The 20,906-nt window shown below is 40.9% G+C and overlaps 1 protein-coding gene across 8 annotated transcripts in view; it reads right to left on the bottom strand.

Moving 5' to 3' along the window:
* Nucleotides 1-20,906, bottom strand: part of LOC306817478 (ankyrin-3-like) — a 117,448-nt gene that overhangs the window by 70,572 nt on the left and 25,970 nt on the right. For 7 of the 8 annotated variants that reach the window (XM_079334384.1, XM_079334387.1, XM_079334388.1 and 4 more), the window contains exon 2: nt 142-243. In XM_079334384.1, coding sequence (XP_079190510.1) covers nt 142-243 — 102 coding nt within the window. Of the gene's footprint in view, nt 1-141; nt 244-8,875; nt 9,062-20,906 lie in introns of those variants that run through there. The other variant, XM_079334385.1, reaches the window with a different exon arrangement.

The raw sequence follows: 20,906 nt of genomic DNA, 5'->3' as shown, positions 1-20,906 counted from the left end.
AAAAAACAAGTTCAGCCTTTCACTGAGTTTCAGTCAGTTCTGCTGTCCGAGTTTCAGAAATATGAATAATCGCTTGTGAAAACTATTAACTGGGGGAAATATCATGGTATAACCTGTCGGGGAGGTGAACTGCTGTTTTACCTGATTGCAAATATTAATGTCGACTCCATTCTTCAGGTAGTCCAAAGCTTTCTCTAGGTTCCCGGCACGAGCTGAACGCAGGTAACAAGCGTTTACATCCGTCTGCAGGAGGACACAGAGACAAGAACAGGTTGGTTCCTCATCGTCAATTCACTTGAAATGATCTTGATACAATTCATGTAAATCAGGAAACATGCATCCACAATCACAAATGTTAGGACGAGCCAGATCCGATCAGAGAAAACACATAGAGCCGGCTGACATATCACTATAACTCGAGGCTATTCTTTATCTTTATACATTTAAAAAAAAGAAGAAGTAATATTGCAGTATTAATCAGAACTGATTGTGAGTCATAGAATCACCATGAATCCCTGCAATCTCAGATAAGATGAATAAATCCTTGCAGGCTGAAGAAGTAGGGTATATATTCTGTTCATAAAACACTTTGAATGAGAGCCAACAGAAGAGACGAGTTTAGGTTGGTGAAACAAAGTCAGATTAGTCTCTCTCTTCTTAAACAGACCAGCTTAGCTACACATCACATCTCCGTGCCAAGAATAAGCAGTCTGCCAAATCCAACCTACAACCGAGGGATTTACTTTATCTGCGTGATAAGAAGTCCGGCTCTGTACCAACATGTGTCCTTTACATAACAAGGACATATACGCACTAAACTACTATGTCAACATGCATCAGAACATGTAGAGGGAGAAGTTTGAATCGTTAGAAGTTTAGAAGATGAAGTAAAAATTAGAAATGTCCTGCAAACACAAAGTGTACTGTGACTGCAATGCAATTGATTAAAGCATGGTTTATTTCTCTGTCAGAGGCCATAGGTTATAATTTACACATACATCATGTATACGTCTTTATCACACCTTGTACTGTATATCTGTCTTGATGTCATGTTCAAGTGTCTAAGCAGGAGAATAATAATGGGAACTTAAAATACAGAGTGAATGCAATACTTAGAAATTAAATATCTATTTATCCGGATATTTAAGAAAGCATTTATCTTATTTTTTAGGTAACCAGGTTGCTCCCATTGAGATTAAGAACCTCTTTTTGTCTGCAGAAAAAACGCAAAGTTATAGACGGAGAAACACAGGGAGACTTACAAAACACTCACATGTGCATTAAAAGAGACAGATCATCGGTGAGTCACATCTGGAAGTCCGCAGTTCAAGCAGTCAAACTCAAAACATCAACATCCTGCAGAATCTGCTGCTTCCAAGTCTTTCAATTTTAGATTGAAAAACATTTAAAGGACTCCAGGTCATTGAGTTTGAAGTCTGTACCAGGCTGAGGATGCAGAACACCCAAAAGCCCTTTTCCCAGTTTTCTGTCCGAGTGTTTGTGACAGAGAACATAAAGAGGTCCAGTGAACGCAAATAGTTCACTCGAGACCTTGATAGAAACATATAGATAGTGTGGGAGCAGACCAATAATCATCTTATATATAAATGTTTACCAGTGTAAGAGCGGGTCGGCAGAGCAGGCCATCCGACCCGAGAGTACAACTCACAATGCTGAGTCAGCGCTTTACAGTTTGTTACAAACCTCAAGGACGCATGGTAGGCTGTATCGAGCGTATGGAGACACTGAGCAGAGGCGTGCATGAACAAAAGATCACAGAGTCTAAAACAGGTAAAACAAAAGTTTCAGCAACAAGAAGTTTTTTTTTAGCATTAAAAGATAAACACGACTTGTTTCTAAAATAAAAACCCAGTTTGAGCTTTTTTACCAGGCATGTTTTCCTTCTTTGTTCTGCTTTATATTTTTATTAGAAACACGTAGAAGAGGGTTTACTATGGAAGAGTTTTTATACCTTCAGTAAGATGACTGTATTGTTTGTAATTATGTGTACCTCAAAATGAAGTATAAGAAACACTTTTGAATGTCTTCTTTTCAGGCATCACACAAATAGTTTAAATAAATACAGTATGGCTGCCTGAATGCAGCCTGTGAGGCAAAACTTGAATTTCCCTCGGGATCAATAAAGTATCTATCTATCTATCTATCTATCTATCTATCTATCTATCTATCTATCTATCTATCTATCTATCTATCCATCTAAAACACAAATCTATGTTCAGTTCAGTTATCTTCATATTTTCACTTTCACACTCAGACTCAGAATAGCATCATTTATTTGTATCCTCTTGTCTCATCTCTGAAGTGAAGTAAGGGGACGTGAAAGTGTGAAGACAATGTTAAGGGTCCCTGCTAGCCTCCTCGTTAGTTTGCACGCCACATGAACTGAGGCTATGGTCATCCAAGTTCACAGCTCGGGTTCAATCAGTCCCGTGTCATTCCCTATATTCTCTCTCTCTCCCTGATTTCAGGAGCTATCCACTCTCCTGTCTTTACAAAAAAAGCTGAACAAGCCCAAAGAAAACAGATTCTCTCAGAAATAAATCCTGAAAAACAACAGAAGGAACAAAAAACATAATTTCAAAGTGAAGACTGGAGTAGAAAAGCTCTGTGAGAAACTACACCCATTAGCAGAAGATTATCACCTCCGGCCTCGATGTTGCATAAACACGTGTGCTTCCTGACAACAAGCCGGCGGCTGTCAGCATCCAAAATTATTGTTTATGAACTCTGTGGTGCATTTTTCCAAGAGGCAGCAAATCTGGGACAAACAAACGCACACTTTGCCAACACCTACTGCATGCACCAACCTGTGTGACTAACAGTTATTGTCAGGACAGCTGCTGCAACCAAAAACACAGACATTTACAGCAAACCGGTCACAACTGCGGACACGCGCCGTTACAGAGCTGAGCCGAGGGGAGCTAAACATGCTGCGTGTGCATGTCTGCGTATCTGTGTGTGAGGATTTCAGGGTGTGGCCGAGTGTGGCAGTGGCTGAATGAGTGCATGCAGGGTGGGCTGGGGGGGGGGACTTGTGTATAAAGAGAAACAAAGCGTGGATGAAGCAGAGTGAATGAGAGTGTGCAGAGGAGGCGAGTTGGTTGAAAAACGTAGGAAGGAAAAGCAGGCAGCGAGGCAGACAGACACAAAGAGTGCGTCTACAGTTTCATGATTGCAGTGCGGCGCTACAGTCCGCCACACCCGAGTGTTCGGCAGTACACAGGGGAAGAACTCTCCAATTACCCTCTGCTGCATGTGCCTATTAACCTACAATCTTTTCTAGACAGAATATACAAACAGAAAAAAAGGGAAGGACGGAGCTTGAAACAGAGGGACAGTATTTGTTTGCAGGTGGCGTGCTCATAGTTGTTGCATTTATAAATCCACTCTGACACCTTAATTCTGTATCTGATGTCGGAAGATGACATTAGCTTCACTTAGTATCAGTCAGTGGTGGAGAACAAAACTGCATCACTTGAGTCAGAGGTTAGTGTACACACATGTATAGACCATCTCAGTTAAAATACTCAAGTATTCAAAAACATTGTTTACAATGTTTGCTGCCCTACTTTCAACCATGGAGACACCCAACATACATACGGCAACACTATTTAGACCAATCAAACTCAGAACTATACGAACACAGTTTGTCTAATATTGAAACAGATTTTAGAAAAGAAAAGTCACACGAGGATTTCAAAACAAAAACAGCGAGTAAGGAGACTGTGTAGCAGTCTGGTATAATTTGTCAAGCACCTTAATAAAAAGTTTATACTCTGTGGTTTATTGTATTCTAACGTAATTAACAAAAGCCTCGCAAGGAATATATTTACACTTTAGTTTAAAAATGCTGGATAATAAAAAGACAATTCTAAGGGCATGTTTCTGTGTTTTTCAAACTTTGAGGGTCATGACTAAGAAGACGGTCTCATAAAAGTCAGTAATAACTCCAGTGGAGTCACTGTGCACTAACAGATCAGGTAACACTTTTCAACTTTACATACATATATGGAAATATGTGTCATTTCTTTGGTTTGAAAGTTACAGTCTGGCTCTAAATCTGCCTTAGAGACGTTCAAAGCGAGCGAGAACGTCTTCGCAAACTCATGCTGTGCAGCCAGACGGTGTACAAACATACAGGAGTCAATTTTAGATTCTGGTGGAGATCCAAAAGCTTTCTTTGACATCAAGAATGTCGGAAAAATGACGCAAAACACATCTCAAATATTTGTCTTTTGATAGAATAGTTGGTTCATGCCATTAAATACAAAGTTTTCATTGACATTAAAAACTATTCTGAAAGGCCACACGTCACTGCAAAAAGCACACACAGCATTTAAAGTCTCACCATTGCACTGAAGTTTGCACTACATAAAAGTGAATTAATTAAAGGAGCCATATGTTACTCTGACACCTAGAGTTTAAAATGGGTACTGCAGGTCCCCCAACCTCTTCAAATATGGCGTAACGTGACAAAGGAGAGAGTTGGTCCCGTGTGATAGACGGTGTTTTCTCGCTCGCTGCACCATGATCTCTGTTATTGTAGACTGATTGTCGGCTAAAGCTGATCGCTGAGTTCATTTCCCACTCGCTGAATGGATCTTATCTGAGTTCATCACACACACACACACATACGCACACACACAAACACACACAGAGTTTCTGGGGTCAGCATTCAGTCTGTGGGGGTTTCCTTCAAAACAAAAACTGCTTGTTAGATATAGTTTTATTACTACTATTAGTGCTCTTTGACTCACTATGATGAGGATAACTATACGTGAAGATTTGAACTACAGTTCCCATGAAGTGAGATGATTTTGAAGTCGTTATAAATGTAATGTTGGTATGGAGTCGGTGAGTTATGTTATGGGTGCTTTTATAAATCCTGTGTTTGTTTACATTCTGGGAAACTGGCGCCACATGCAGTGCATGCAGAGTTCACTTGTTTGCATTGTTCCTATGCATGGACAGACGAATATCACTGGACTACTTAAATCAAAAAAAAAAAAGTCAACTCTTGATGATCCTCAGGCTACTTCTGATTTATTGGCAACCATTTACAAAGCACACCACTAATGGACACTCTATATAAAACCCCTCCTGTTACCAATGCCAAAAAGAAGCCATAGCTCACATTTGAAACAATAGCTGATCTAAACGTTTTAAAGGAACATTATGTCTGGTCCTGCTAATTAAGTGGCTGCTTAATTATTAACTCCCATGACACACAATCCTCTTTACAACAATACACATCACAGAAAAGCATCACCCACACATGAGCATCACCAGACAAGTTCATAAGGAAGCAAAAGTATATATGTGTAGATTATATCTTTTGATTTATTCAGGAAGGTTTAGTGCTCCACTCTGACCTGTCACCCACTTGGGGGAGGGGTTACTGCCCTTTGTGCTGTCATGAAGGGAAAATCTCCAAACAGCCTGTTTGAACACACATTTTCTGAAACGTGGAGCAGACAGAAGATGGAGAGGATGGACTTTTCTCATGGGTGTGGGTTTGTGGACAGACTAGGGACTAGTTTAAAAATCATAGTGAGGTGTATTTTGCATAATATGTGACCTTAAAACAGTAATGAGCAAAGGTGCAACAATATGTAATTAGTTCATGTAAAGTATGTAAATCCAGCCCTCATTAAAAATGTGCAAATTCAGGTCAGCCTTCATTTGCTTACTGAGCGTAGTAACTGTGACTAATAAAAAATAAAAATAAAAAATTCAAAGGATGGTAGAACCCCTCGACAGGCACTTTTCTGTGGAGGGTTTTCATAAAGAAGGGTTTAAAGGCACAATGCCAAAGCTTTTGAGATAAAGTGGCTCCACCTTGGCTGCTCATAACTTATCAGAGAATGCACTTTAAAGCATCATGCTCTTATGGTTCTCTAAACACAGGGTGCTGAGGTCCAGATGAGGTCTGGTGGATTTCTCAGGTTTGTGATCTTACTAAAGGTGGACCTCGCATGGGTCCCTGCAGGAACACAGCTTTCTTTACACATGCGTTTATAACCATGAAGGACAGTTGGAAGGTAGACCTACAGGACGATATCGTTGTTGCCTTTGTTTTTAAAGACTTTGATATTAACTAATCAATTAAATAATTGATTTGTATTGTTTTTGTCATCGCTTCTGTGCTTGTACTTCGTGCTAACTTTGCTCCAATGCATGCAACTGACGTCCTGCAGTTTGTTTGTTCCCTGGTTGGGCCTTCACAGAGTTATTGAACATGCAGCGTTAAGTCATAGAGCTAACATAACTTTACAGATCAGCAGATACAATTCAATACATACATGAAAGGACTACTTATTTAGAATCAATAAAAATGTCTTCCTGTTCATCTGAGTGAGTGTTTATGCCTGCTATTCCTGCCATCAGTGTGTTCATCACTGTCCTCTCAGGTTGCTGCGACTCGAGTATACCGCCACAGTGGTTGTTGGTGTGAGACAGGAATGCAGTTGTCACTATGTTGTTTATCACACTGTTCCTGTGTCCAAATAAGAGCTGAGATATTCAAACGTTTGATTTATTATCAGAGAAAAAGGCAGAAAAATGTATTAACACCTTTGGGTCCGGCATTTGTTCAAAATTGACTTTAATTCCGGGCTTCTGACTTGGAATGGATTCACTTTATTTTATTGTTTCAGATTGGATTCAAGGCTTTCAGAAATAAGACACTTTGGTTTAAACTATGCACTTTATGCACACTTTTCTACAAACCAAATGTTAAACAAAGACATAAACAATCTAATGATTCATTGCTAATCTGAACTGACATCATAGTGTCCACATATTGGTTTCATACAGCCAACAGTTAGTGATATATGTAGGAATTTTTAAACACATTTTAAGGGATTTAGGCAGGAGCAGCAGCTCAAATTGAAGCGATTAATTCAATGTTTTTTATTTAGTTTGATTTGGTTACTTACTAGGTGCTATTTTGTTCCTGGTTATATGTGCTTGACTTAGCCTCCTAAATATGGGCAGATTTGCATTAGGTTTGGAGCACATGTTAGACTTTAGGCCAAACTTACATTAAATTGTAAATGTTTGTAACAAAAGGGCACAAAAAAGCCTATGAAGACTCAGGGATCGATTTGAATACGTTGTTCGGTTTGTTTAAAGCATGCACAGCTTTGTTCAGCTTTAAGTTAAGTGTCCCTTCACTGAAACTTGATATATCCAGGAGCGATATGCAGAGAAGGCTTCAGTCGCTCATACATTCCTGCATGGGAGCTGCTCCCTGCAACCAGCGCACATGCAGACACAATCTGTCACACCAACAGCTAGCTAGCTAGCATTGCATTAGCTAACTTGGGCTTCCTCTGTATGTGGCCTACCTGCTGCTGTATTTTCAGTACAGAAATATATATTTAGTGAGGCTAAAACACTACAGAACTTTAGATTAAAACCATCAAATTGTTTTTATTGCAGATGAGTAAACAACTCAAGCTAATATAAGCCAACATACATACAAAACTGCCATCAAAACTGCTGCAGTAAACCAGTCATGAGCTAGCATAAACTGTGTCTCACATTAACTAGCATTATTAGGAACACATAACTACAAGTCAAACACTTAAAAAAACATTACAGCCTTAAATGCTGTCGTTATATTTAGCATTATATACTGTGGTTAAATTTACAGCCTGCTGTAACCTGAGGTAACAACCACTCATTATCCTATTGCAGAGAGCCATTATTCGGCTAGTTGAAGCTGCATCCCAACAATGAACCACTTTTTCAGAACAGAAACCCCTAATTACTGAAAATCATACAGAACATTGAATCTATATCGTCAAAACATGATGTTTTATGATAGTATAAGTTGCACATTTCGAGCATTAGGTTCAAATGCTCCAACTTGATTTTATTTGCAGATTGAAAAAGTTGTGATATTCCTGCATCCACCCGATTTGAAACCTCTTTAATTACCTTTAAACTGCTGCAGTAAACCAGTCATGACCTATACCTAACATTGGGTCACATACCTTAAACAAGCTGTCATTTTCTTTTTAATCCAAGAGAAACACTTAATTTCTGAAGTGAAAGCACTAGAACATTACTATTTACATCCTCGAGACTTAGGTGTATCTGTACGTCGGCAAAAAGTTGTGATTTTGCTGCATTTGTCTGATCCTATACCTCCTTCATTACCATTAAACTGCTGCAGTAAGCCAGTCATGAGCTAGCTTTCACTGTGTATCACTTATCACAAGCTTTGAGACTTTGTCTTATCACAGGGACACATGAAGGGCTTTCTGTATTCTCTAAAGAGTCGTTTTAACTTAATGACAAAATTAGTTAGTCATAACAAAAACATATAACCTCAATCTCTCTTCTTTATGTTGATTTTTTGTTACAAAGTTCTCCCACTCGCACCTTAATTCACCTTTTTCCAAACAGACACAGAGCATGCGCCACTGTCCAAGGTCAGGTGTTTCCATTCACATCCCTGTGCTGCAACATGAATCTGTATCCACATATCAGCTGTTCATTTATGCCCAACAAAAAAACCCAATCAACAGGACTTTAGAAGTGCACAATCACAGCACAGCAGGTAGGAATGCCAACAGGCACACATACATACACTCACATTCACGCACACTGCAGCAGAGTGGTGCAGCAGAGTTGCCACTGCGACCCGTCCCATCAACGACCCCCCCACCCTCCTCCCCTCCACAGCATGTAACGTCCCATGTCTGGTTCCTTTAACCACAACAATGCTACAAATCCTACAGGCTATGAATCCTCAAAATCTTGTTAGCATAACATAACAATGTAGCCGTATAGGAGGAAGGTAAAGTGCATGTGGAAGTAAAGTAAACACACAGGAAAGACTTACTTCTACCAAATAGTCTGCTGCCTCCTCCACTGCCATGTTTCTCAGCCTGCAGCTCAAAGTGAGAAACCTGATCACTCAATTTACTGTAGCAGCTAGCCCTATAGCCTGGCAGCCAGGGAGAGAGGGATGGGGGCAAGAGAGGAGAGGGGGAGGGACGTCTGTGTGTGCATGGGAGAAGAGAGAGAGCGAGAGAGAGAGAGAGAGAGAGAGAGAGAGAGAGAGAGAGAGAGAGAGAGAGAGAGAGAGAGACAGAGAGACAGAGAGAGAGATAGGGGCATTATGTCACAGCTAAAAATACCTGGCTTGCAGTGAGAAAGTCCAGAGCATGGTGGAGGCAGGGAGGGGTGGTGGGGGGGGGGGACAGATGAGTTCCGGCGTTAATCTCAGACAAACTCTCACTGGTACAACTCGGGATCAGAGGACAATACACAGCTCTGAGTGTGTGTGCATGAAAGGCACTGCCGCTTGTTTCAAGCAGAACAAGTTCAATTTAACATGGAAAATAATTCATAAATTTACGTTTTCAACCTTGCAGACAAAGGTCGCTTATTACTTTCCTTTCCCATAAATCAATGTGCTTTTATGCGATGAAACTAGCCTTTTAAATAGAATATTTCCCTAATTTTAATGTGAATCAATAGAACAGAAGTCATAGAATCATAAATGACAAATAATTATAAATATATCAGGAATTGTAGCAGATTTCAATATTAAACAAATGTGTATAAAATATCTTTGAAACGCTTGAAGGAATCATCTTGGACCCTGAGGTATCTTTAAAGACATTAAAGTTATGCTGAGGTAAACCCTCTCTGACCTGCTCTATCTACCGTGTGTGGCTGCAGGAGCCGGGACTCGAACCCTCGACCGATTACCAACTGATCCACAATCGATTTAATGCTGACTCAGGGGTAATCAAATTGCAAACCCTATCACCTTCTTTTTTTAAAAGAACAAGTTCCAGTAATCCTATCAACATGTTGAACACTTGTTACCGGAGAGACTAAAAATAGGACAAGGTCAGATCTATTCAGCACCTGATAGCCCCGGATCCTGAGTCATGACTGCAACAGATTAAAAGGTCAATCCATGGAACGGACACTTTTTGGGGGGGAAGTCTCCTTGAACTCGAAGCTGAATCACAAAACTAATCAAGATGTGTGTTAGTCAGACAGGAAAGTAAATAGCACATAAGTCGTCACTTTGAATAGTTTTTATAATTGAAAACATTTGAAGTTTAGTTGTTGTCTTTTATTTTAACTTTTTTTGTTTCATTCTTGAAAGTGGTTGGCCACGGCGTCTACTTTGTGCATTCAAGCATATTGATATTAAAAGGTGGTTGAAATTGTCCTCTCATCTGGGGTTTCTCAAGTTTTTAAAATCAATTAAAATTTAAAATTCGTCCACCAGCTTTAACAATGTGAAACCATTTTTGATTATTCTCGATGAAATATGTCAGGTGGGGTAATTCACCTGCAAAGTCTGAGACAAGTCAGACTTTAAACCAGCTTAAGAGACAAAACCTTCGTATACTAAACCCATGATGTATACAGGACACTAATAATGATTGTGTTCCAGAGTTTCACAATAAAAATCAAAAGCATATAAGGCTCTAAATGTACCGATGGGACTGTAAACATATTTAATGATGTAAAAACGTGAGGTCAGCTAATTATCACTTTTAGAAACTCAGCTCTAAAAAAGCTCTGACACGGCTACTTTCTGCTGAATAAATTAATGATACGATTATTTAAATGTGTTGGGGATTCATTTGTTTCGTACACTGTCTTATGTCTCCACTCTGGAGACGGACGAGTGTGTCTCATCCGTCGCTGCAGGTGGAACAGAGGCTTTCAAACAATCCACAGCATCAGAGTTAACCATGACATGTTACACACACACACACACACACACACACACACACACTGGGTTAATGATCCGTCTTCTGTGTTTCATGACATCTGCGCAGGAGGGGTGGAGGAGGGAGACAGGAGTCAAGAGAAAGAGGGGGGGGGGGGTTGCCATGGCAACAGAAGCTCCTAAATTTCACAGCGATGCACCGGGTTCATTGCGTGTTTAATCCTTAATTTAAACACATGTGGATTAAAGCGTACAGCAGGACGAGTGATTTGCCAGGTATTTGTATCAGTGCCCCGTCACATGACATCCAGATGACACAGTGACCACGACCACAGAAAGGCTCCTGTCCAACAGGGGATTTAAACAACCACTCGGCTGCAGCCCACAAGTAATGTCAAAGGAATTTCAATAAAAAGTCTCTCCTCTAATATGATTTATGATCAATATGAAACATGTTACAGGTGAGGGATCTATGACGTATTTGTGTATCTTTAACAGTTTATAATATTCAAGTAATCAAGTAATGGACAAATATAATGTGAACTATCTCACTGTTAAGCTCAGGAGAGATTTCTTTTTAGTAAAAATACAGTTTTTATGCCAAATATTATCTCTGTTAATACAATAATTTTATCTCCTAAAGCAAATTCGTCTCTTGATTTAACATCTTTAAAAACATGCTGCAGAGACGGAAACTGATGTGGTTAAATAAGTACAAAAACTAACACACACACACACACACACACACACACACCTGTATACACACACAAAGCTCTCAGCTCGCCTGCTTCCTGCTCATTAATTTACAGGTCCACTATCAGGCCCTAGTGGTCAGTAAGCGGTACTACATCCACTGCAGTAAAACAGATATGAATCGTCAGATGACTCCTTACATGTAAACGATGACTGCCTCTCACTGATTGATTTTACAAAAATCAACAAAAGCAACCAGGACTCTTTTTAAAAGTCCTAAATCCATAATATTATTTGTTCTGTATTAGTAATTAGTACCTTTAAAACCTGTATCAAAACATCTATTTTTGACTGTTTATGTTATGAAATCAGCAGAGAATGGGCAGCTATAGGGATGCACAGGTTGTGTGTGTGTTTGACTGTATGTTTGTGAGTGCCTCCGCTTGGCTGTGGAGTGCTGCGATCTGATTGGCTGCTCGTCTACTGCAGTCTCAGGACTCTCACAGCACTCGATGGGAGGCTGAAAACACAGAGTATCTCTTCCTCCCTCTCCTCCTCCTCCTCCTCTCTGCTCTCGTTTTCATCTCCTTTGCAGTTCCAACGTAAGAGACTCCAGATCTGTGATCTCTTTATTGATACTTAAAAATGCTGAGTCATCGCTGGTTTTTTGGCTTATTTATAGTCTCTATCAAAGATGTCCAAACTCCAGACAATCATCAGGCACATGCTGTGTGCGTCAGGAAGCCTTTATTTTTCAACTACTTCTTCAGCCTCTGTCCCTCATTTGTCCTCATTTGATTGGCTGGCAGATGTGTGCCGCTGTCTCCTGATTGGATGAAAGAGATGACGTTGCTCTGCTGCTGCTGTATTACAAGCAGTGCTGATGTCAGGCTGCTCCTATATGTGTATGTATGTCTGAGTTTGTGTGTGTGTGTGTGTGTGTGTGTGTGTGTGTGTGTGTGTGTGTGTGTGTGTGTGTGTGTGTGTGTGTGTGTGTGTGATAAGGTGGACATGACCAGCCCAGAGGGGGGGGGGGGCCGAGATCAGACAGAAACACCTTAACGCAGACTGTCCGCTCAGATCTGGGAGCCAAACCGTCAATCTGACTTGACTTCTGCAAACTACAAACACAGTGAGGCCAAAAAAAAAAAAAAAACTGCGAAAATCTTCAGCTATACTGTACCAGTGTTAGGTTTAATGTCATGTGACAGAGACAGAGCTCATGAATAAATTAACATCTGTCCTGGCCCACAGAGCGATAAGAGAGCTGCAGAGTGTGCTGCACGGGATCGACAACAGCAGCCCTTCATGCATGCAGACCAGCGACTGTTTCAAAGACATTTACAACATCTGTAATCCACCATCGAAAATGTACAGACTTTCCTTTCACACCTGCACCTCACAGCAAAAAGAGGAAGAGGAAGAGTCTCCGGTTGTGGAGGCTGTTTCGGGGTTAGCATCACTGCAACATTTAAAAGGATGATTCTCCAGTATCCCACCCTCCTTCAGACTATTACCTCCTGAAACCCCAACATCTCACACACACACACTTTTTACTAGACGGCTGGCAGGAAAAGAGGCATTTAAGGTTGAGTTGAATGGATTCAGCTGCTTAGAGCCCATCCCGACGGCGTCTGGAGATTTGCCAGAGTGCAGAGAATTGAGCGAAGGGTTTATAAACACACACTGCTCCCTAAATGAAACGTCTTAAAAGTAGAGTTTGTGGATCTGGTGAGATTTAACACCACACAGCCGACAGTTCCTGAAACTTGCAGACGATCATCTGCAGATGTTTCAATGTGCACGCAGGAAGAAGTCGTGTAAAATAATCTGTGAGTGGATTATTAGACGAAGAGTTCGTTTAGTTTTTCTGCATCAGCCAACGACGATGACACGACAGATGAAACGGATAACGGGGAGCAGCAGCCTTCAGCTCTCCGGCTCAGTGAGTCAAAAGGCAATTAAGGAATTGCTCGGGAAATCAATCGAGCACTTTAGTTGGATGTACAACATCAGCAGCATCGTTATTTCCTCCCTCTGCTGACTCTCAGGCCTCATGACCATGACCAGTCACCTTCACTGGGCTGAGACTTCCACTTAGACGTCTGACAGTCTGGAGTTCTCTCTCTCACCTCATCTCAAATAGAGCACTTCTCTTTCTCTCATTACTACATCATTCACTTCACATGACTTTGTGTTTTCATCCCATTTAATAAAAACAATTTATCAGAATCTCCAGACAGTTTTTTTTTTTTGACGTCATAAAAGCTCCTCTTTTGAAGGAAGAATGTGCGACTTTTTGATCCAGTAGGTGTCGCCCTTGAGCACGAGTGTGAAGCCAAAACAAACTTCTTGTTTGTGCGTGTGCAAACAAAATGTTCTATTTCTTGACTTTGTAAAAATCCCAAAGGTGAAACTTTTGAAATGTCGTACTGTAGTGGATGCTTATTGATCCTAAAATTATGGAAAGCTAACCACAAGAACGTTCCTTAATTTTTTTGTTTTGAATGTAGAGAGTCTGCACTGAAGTACAGAAGCTTCTGTTATAAAGGCCTCTGCTCTGTTTGTTAAATCCCAGAAGAGCCTGAGGAGAAGTTGGATATATTTCTACACTACAAGTGAGGAGTGGATAACCTTTAAACATGTCTCCTGTTAATGCTGATTTCTTCCGGTTTGATAATGAAGACTGAGCTGTCTAAGAGGACGAAGAGCGAGTGTATTTCTGGCGTCTCATAAACCCGTGAGGGTTGAGAGAGAAGAGCTGACCTCAAATTAACATCACGATTAATTGAACATTTTTCCTTGATTATGATTATTGAACGATTCTTTTGTTTTTGTATTTTTGCCCTCATAGTTTCACTGACGTGGTCTCTACTGTAAATACTCTGAACTATTAAAGCTGGGATATTTTCCTCATGAAACAGTGAATATTGGATGAACTAGTTTGAGGTTATTTCGAACTGAAATCAAAATCAAAGCAAAGCTTGAAGTAAAAAAACGACACATTTTAGTTTTAAAGAAGAAACGAACGATACTTCTACCGCATGCTGAACCCTCGTCTGTCTGTCTGTCTGTCTGTCTGTCTGTCTGTCTGTCTGTCTGTCTGTCTGTCTGTCTGTCTGTCTGTCTGTCTGTCTGTCTGTGTCTCTGTCTGTCTGTCTGTGTCTCTGTCTGTCTGTCTGTCTGTCTGTCTGTCTGTCTGTCTGTCTGTCTGTCTGTCTGTCTCAGACAGGTCTCCTTCCTGGTGCTCACCTTCAAAATGTCTGCTGCACCCTGGGATTAAAACAGCGGAGAGGACTCCCTCTCTCTCTCTCTCACACAAACACACACACACACACACACACAAACACACACACGCACAGACCGATCTGCGTCGTGACTCGCTGCTGGACTCACGCCACTCATCAACACCTCACCCACTGAGGACATACGCGTAATCCTGCCCCCCGGTTTTTCTCTGGCTGCCAGTGTTTCCCTGATCGTAGCATTCACTTACAGTACGCATCATATGTGAGTCTTTCTTTTCTTTTGAATGCTGTAACCAACATAAGAGCACAACACACAGAGCAATGCTTGGTTATCTCTTCTTTTACAACAGAGGAAAAGTTACATGTCTGAACTTAAAGACTGATTGAGTCCGTGAAGACGAGATCTCTTAAAATCGAGTAGTTCATGGATCTTTTTTTCTCGGCTCCAGAGAGAAGCATCAAATCTGACATCTTTATGTTTTGCTTTTGTAGAAGGAAGCCCTGAAACTAATATTTTACAAACTAGGGTTTTAACAGCACTCCCTTATGTAACAACACTGGATTGCTTCACTATAATGAACCGCTTAACGACAATTTAAAATCTAAAACAAGCAACAAAAACTCAATTTCTAATAATGTCAGCTCACAAAAATCAGTGCTGCTTTATGTATGACGTCAGAACTGCCTGTAAAAGCCACATACACACAAAGAGGTGTCTTATTTCATTAATTGAATATATTGTGATTTTACCCTGTGAATAGCTAATCCAGCTGTAGAGAACAAAAACAAAAACATTGGTGCGCTGGAATGAAAGTGTGTGTGGGTGTGTGTGTGTGTGTGTGTGTGTGTGTGTGGATAAATGAATGGAGCGTCCCAGTTCTTAGTGTCGAGCCTCCAAATTAGAGGAGAGTGCAGAGCTGCAGGGAATCGGGGGGGGGGGGGGATGAAAGGGCTAACAGAAAAAACATCCCTCCCCGAACTCCTTCATCTCACAACACAATTTCTCCCTTTATCAGTCAGCTCTCCTGCAGCTCTCTCCACATATCTGCTCTCCAATTTTAATTTGATTTCTTCTTTCTCTCATGTATCTCAGCATGTTGGGGGTGTAAAGTGTTCCAGCTCCCTCTCTAACCCCATCCACCAATCAGGATGCTTGGCACACTGCACCAATCCTAAAGCGAGAGAAACCCTCAATGAGATGGTGTAAAACATGGTAACTTGTTAACTTCTTTCTTCCTCTCGATCTCCTCACCCCCCCAACTAACCCTCCCTAATCCTTTTTTTTTTCTTTTTTCCAGATTCTGTCTCTTCTCTCCCGCTCCAGCTGTCGTTTCTCCTCCGCTCTGTAATGGAGTCACTCTATTATTCAGAACACTCTCTCTCTCCAGTTAGGTTACTCGTTTCTGTCTCCTGAGCCGAGTGCTGTCAGAAGTCTGTGTTGGCATCTGGTGACTCCAGCTTAAAGATGCTCCACGTGTGCAAAGCTTACGCGTCTTGCAATTAGATTGAGAATCTATTTTCGATTTAAAACGATTGTGGATCCATGGATCCAAAGTTCATTGTTTCAATAAGTAAATGCTTCAGGATCTTCTCCAGTCATCTTGTGAGACATGGCTGAATTTCTTGCTGCTCCGCACTTGACATTCTACTGAGTGAGAGAGTTAGCGTTAGCATTTAGCAGGGAGTGACAAATTAGCCCAAAAAAACATATTTTTTTAAAAATTTATGAATCTATTTAAAATCTCAGAAGGTAAGAACCTTTTTTTTTTTTCAACCTCTAGATACGACACACTCCAAGATTCACTTTGCCACGATGCAATAAGATACCATATTTTATGCTAAAATACTCTACGAGAAGCTGTGGAAAAAGTACGATCGTGGTACGAGACCATGATTTGGGTTAGCTTAAGGGTGAAAAGTCAATCATATGTTATTTCCACGCTGTGTAAAATTACTGAAATGACTGCTAGGACAAAGGAGACACCAGAAAAAGATTTGGTGGCATTAAGCATGTGTACACACACACACAATTTTGCAATTGGATTTATCTTGATCTCATCTGTACGACCACGATGAGTCTGCAGGACTTCTGGATTTAATCTGTAAAACCTTCAAATTACTAAAAAGATAAACTTAGCTGAACATCTGTACAGATCCGCCCTGTGTTGTTTTTCTTTCCCTTCAGGGGACAAAGTGATTGATGAACGGAAGTCAGTGGAGAATGGATTGGATTAAATTAGAAGGAACATGTGGCGTGCGAAAGAGAGAGCAGAAAAGAAGCAATCAAGAGCAGTGAATATTGATTATTTCCGTTATCAATCAGGTTCTCAATCGTTCTCTGAAGGAGCCAATTTATTTTTTTGTTGTTTATAAAATGTGAGAAAACTGTTGAAAATCAATCTGCATAGTGAAGATTATTATTACGACCAAAGAGGATAAAAATGCAGAATGATTACAGGAGTTTTAAAGAGAAAACTGTTCTCAATGTTCATCTACAATTTAAAAATGCATTAAAGAATTCATGCTAACACCAACTCGTATTTAACAACATGTTCATACGATCAGCACGGTGTGTTGCATGAGCGTCGTCTTGCAATTAGGAGTCGTGTTGCACAAAATGTTATTTGAAAACAATTACAAGCATCACTGCTTTTCAATACCAGCGCAACGTCTAGAGATAAATGAACCTTTGAGATATGTGAGAGATTCAGAGACGTTTACATCGAATCTTCTGAACTCAAAGATCGTTTTGAATTCTTACACAAGAAAGGTCGAATTTTTCAAATAATTTACCGGTTTAAGTAAACCTTCAATTTTGGATTATTCCCTTAAAAAGACCCTATAATGTTTTTCATTTACTCTAATGCAACGTCCTTTTTACTACACAGCTGTAGTTGTGTTGATACAGAGAGAGCAATAAGAGTTGTAAGGATTAAATATTTATATATGTGCAGCAGCTCTGGAGGGAACAAAGAGAAATAGACTCACTGGCTAAAGAGCAGAAAGAATATGTAGGCGTCAAATATGAATCTTGGCTCAAATTGGTGTCGGGGGATTAATGTGGGACAATGACGGCTCACAGGGGACGTGTGTGTGTGCGCGAGTGTGTGTGTGTGTGTGTGTTTGAGTGTTGATGCTGCTTACTCCCCCCAGTCCCAGAAGCAGAAGTGTGGCAGAACAATACAGCCTCCTGCCAGCTGACAGAGATGCAGCGAGGGAGGGAGGAAGAAGAGGAGGGGGATAAAAGAGAGAGAGAGAGAGAGAGAGGGGAGAGAGAGAGGGGAGTTGAGGTGGTGTAGGGGGGTGGCAGAGCGGAGAATCAAGAGAGGAGGCCTCGCATCGAGTGTGTCCCAAAAATAAACCTCTGAAGAAGCAGCATTTCCATCCCCCCACCTCTCACTTCAAAATAAGAAAAAAATTTAAAAAACAGCAGCGACATCTCTCGACATGTTCTTTTGAGATGTGAGCCCCCTCCGCCCCGGTGAAAAGGTGTGCAGGCGCTAACAAGAAGGAACATTCGAGAGAAAGTCTTATTTTTGCATCAGCAGTCACCAAATCTGCATTTTTTGAGCTGCATCTCGTTCCACCGTTCCCAGAATCAGAATCATATTTTCTCCAATTTTTGCTCGATCCTCAAATGTTAGCGTTCTATTTTCTGTGCACTTTCTTCCTTGATGTTTAATGGCGAGCTGTCCACAATGTGTTAGCTCATGTTTGCAGGCTGCACGGTTGATGGTTCGCTTAATAGGGGTTTGTTGTATCAGTTTATTTGCTCATGCCATGTGTCGCCAACTCCTCTGTAAGGAAAGCAGCTATTGGCTGTCCTAAATGACGTCATCGCCTAATTTGCATAATTGGCAGTATGTATGCAGACTAATCGTAATGGACGCTGTAGAAGAGAAATAACGTTGTGGGAGAGACACAAAATGAGTAAAAAACTCTAAATATGTTTAGAACTACAAATGAACTCTTCTGCTGATTCTTGGTTTTTAGGTTTTTTGCCAGTGAAACAGTCGATCAGTCGCTAGACTTGTCACCAGTAGCTTTTGATAACACAAGTCACCAGGAGGATATGGAAAGTCGCCAGATTTAGCGAGAAAGTCGCCAAGTTGGCAACACTGCCCACGCCGGCCTAATGTATATTTGCTTTTTCAGACAAAGGGCAGAGGTGAGTGAGGTGAGACTGATTGCTTCAGAGTCTGGAGTCACACCTTCACTAAAAGCATGGGGGCTGAATTGATTGGAACAAGCAGAAGAGTGGAAGTGATGCCAGCAGTCTCCACTTAGAGACGTGTTTTCATATCACGTCTCCGCCTTCAGGCTTCTTTCACAATGAAACCGTCCCGCTGCCAATTTCAGCCCCTGCTGAAGGAAGTATTACTCTCTTGTTCTGCGCCGGACGGTCAGCTTTTTGCACCAATACCAATATTGTTGCTACACTTTTCATAATGACTGATGCTTCAATAAGAAAAGAGGAGGAGATACTTAAAAGTGCACCGTAGAACCACACATTTTAGTAGAGCAGTAAATCACAAAAACAGACGCTCCAGACTCGTCAGCAGTCTACGTATGAAGCCAGTTCAGCAGGCGGCAAACCAAAAAACAGACTGACACCGGACGACTAGCATAGCTGGTTCGTAAGTAATGCTGTTTGTTTGAAGCCTGCAGCTACAGTAATAGCTTTACTGGAAGCTGTGCTACATTGGTCCCTGTGGTGTTCATAATGCATGACTTCTGTTCTCAGCTTCCTGTAGCTAAGGCCCATAAACGCAATAGATTGTGCTTCAGGATTGGCGTCAACATGAACTGGTCTGAATGCATCACAAAATTCAGTTATAAGAAAATGTAGGCAAAGGACGTTTCCAGAAGTGATGTGCATCACTCTCTTAATCATTTAGCAGAAGTGTGAACGATAGAGTAACCAGAAGGGGAAATGAAAAAAGGTTAAAGTGCTCTTCATGATTCTGCTAAACTAAAGCAACTTTCGAGAGAATCAAGCTAGCTGTTTCCCCCGTTTGTCCTTGGCATGCTAAGCTAACTTAACCACGTCTAGGCTTAAACACGTCCAGGATCAATAATCTTGAGAAGGTACTTTTTTAAAATTCCCATAAGGGAGTAAAATGGACTGCAGGAAAGTTAAAAGGGAGAGACAGTGACACCTAGTGTAGCGTAGTATCTGTTATCTCTGCATTGTCTTGCAGGGAGACAGAAACAGCCATGGCAGGTAAAGAGATGGCACAAGAGAGACAGAGAGGCGGGGGGGGGGGGAGCTAATGAAAAGAAAAGAAAGGTAATTGAGGTGATGTGATCCGAGGAGGGAGAGGATATTTTTGCACCATGGTGCCAAGAATCAACCCGGGGGCAGACAGTGTTATGGATTTACCTCCATAGTGAGGACGAGGGTAGCCGATACCCTCCCTACACTGAGAAAGTGCTGATGTCACCTTACGTGCTTAATACCACAGCAACACGTTTCTCTCACCTGTTGCCTTAATAGAAACGCCATTACTAATAATCCAGGCTCGGGCTTCAGCTTGTGCTGTCAAGGTCAAAACGCCCTCCTCCTTTCCTGATCACATTCAAGCTCTCGTGACTCTTCAGTGACGGAGTTTTTTCCCTGAGTCTCCTCCTGCGTTCGATGAAAACTCGTCTTTGTGCAGTCGATCAAGCACACATCCAACCTGGCAGAGAACAATCCATTTTTTCTGATGCCTTCAAATGGATTACTGCTGTCAAAATGTGATTAACACTACTGTTGAACCTGTGGTGTCGGGATTGATTTCTAAACTTGTGTGTACCTGACATGGATGTTCTTACTTCCTTTTGGTAGCAAAGGCTGATGCATCACAATTGTTTTTAAAAAAAAGTATGTTTTTTTTTTTGTGTAATTACCTTTAATACTTGAAAAAATAAAGATAATGAGAAATTAATAAGTGAGATTATTGTTGCTTGAAATGAACATGACATCATAGGACATGAGTCATTTCCGAGCACTGTTTTGTCTTTATTTGCTGCACTTCAAAAAAGATACTTTCAGGATTTTTTTTTTTTTTTTTAAATCAGATTTCTTGATCTCCAAATGAAAAAAAAGACGTTTAAACGTGGAAAGAAAAGCGCATGACTCCCAAGTCATGAGCCATACCACCGCTAACAACTTGGTCATTTGTGTCTTTCATCCTCAGTTTGAGGAAGTTGTCTCATTATAAATATAACATCTTTGTTTTTAACCA

The sequence above is a fragment of the Symphodus melops genome (assembly GCF_947650265.1).
Source record: "Symphodus melops genome assembly, chromosome: 21".
NCBI classification, from domain to species: domain Eukaryota; kingdom Metazoa; phylum Chordata; class Actinopteri; order Labriformes; family Labridae; genus Symphodus; species Symphodus melops.
This window is presented reverse-complemented; position numbering and strand designations above follow the sequence as displayed.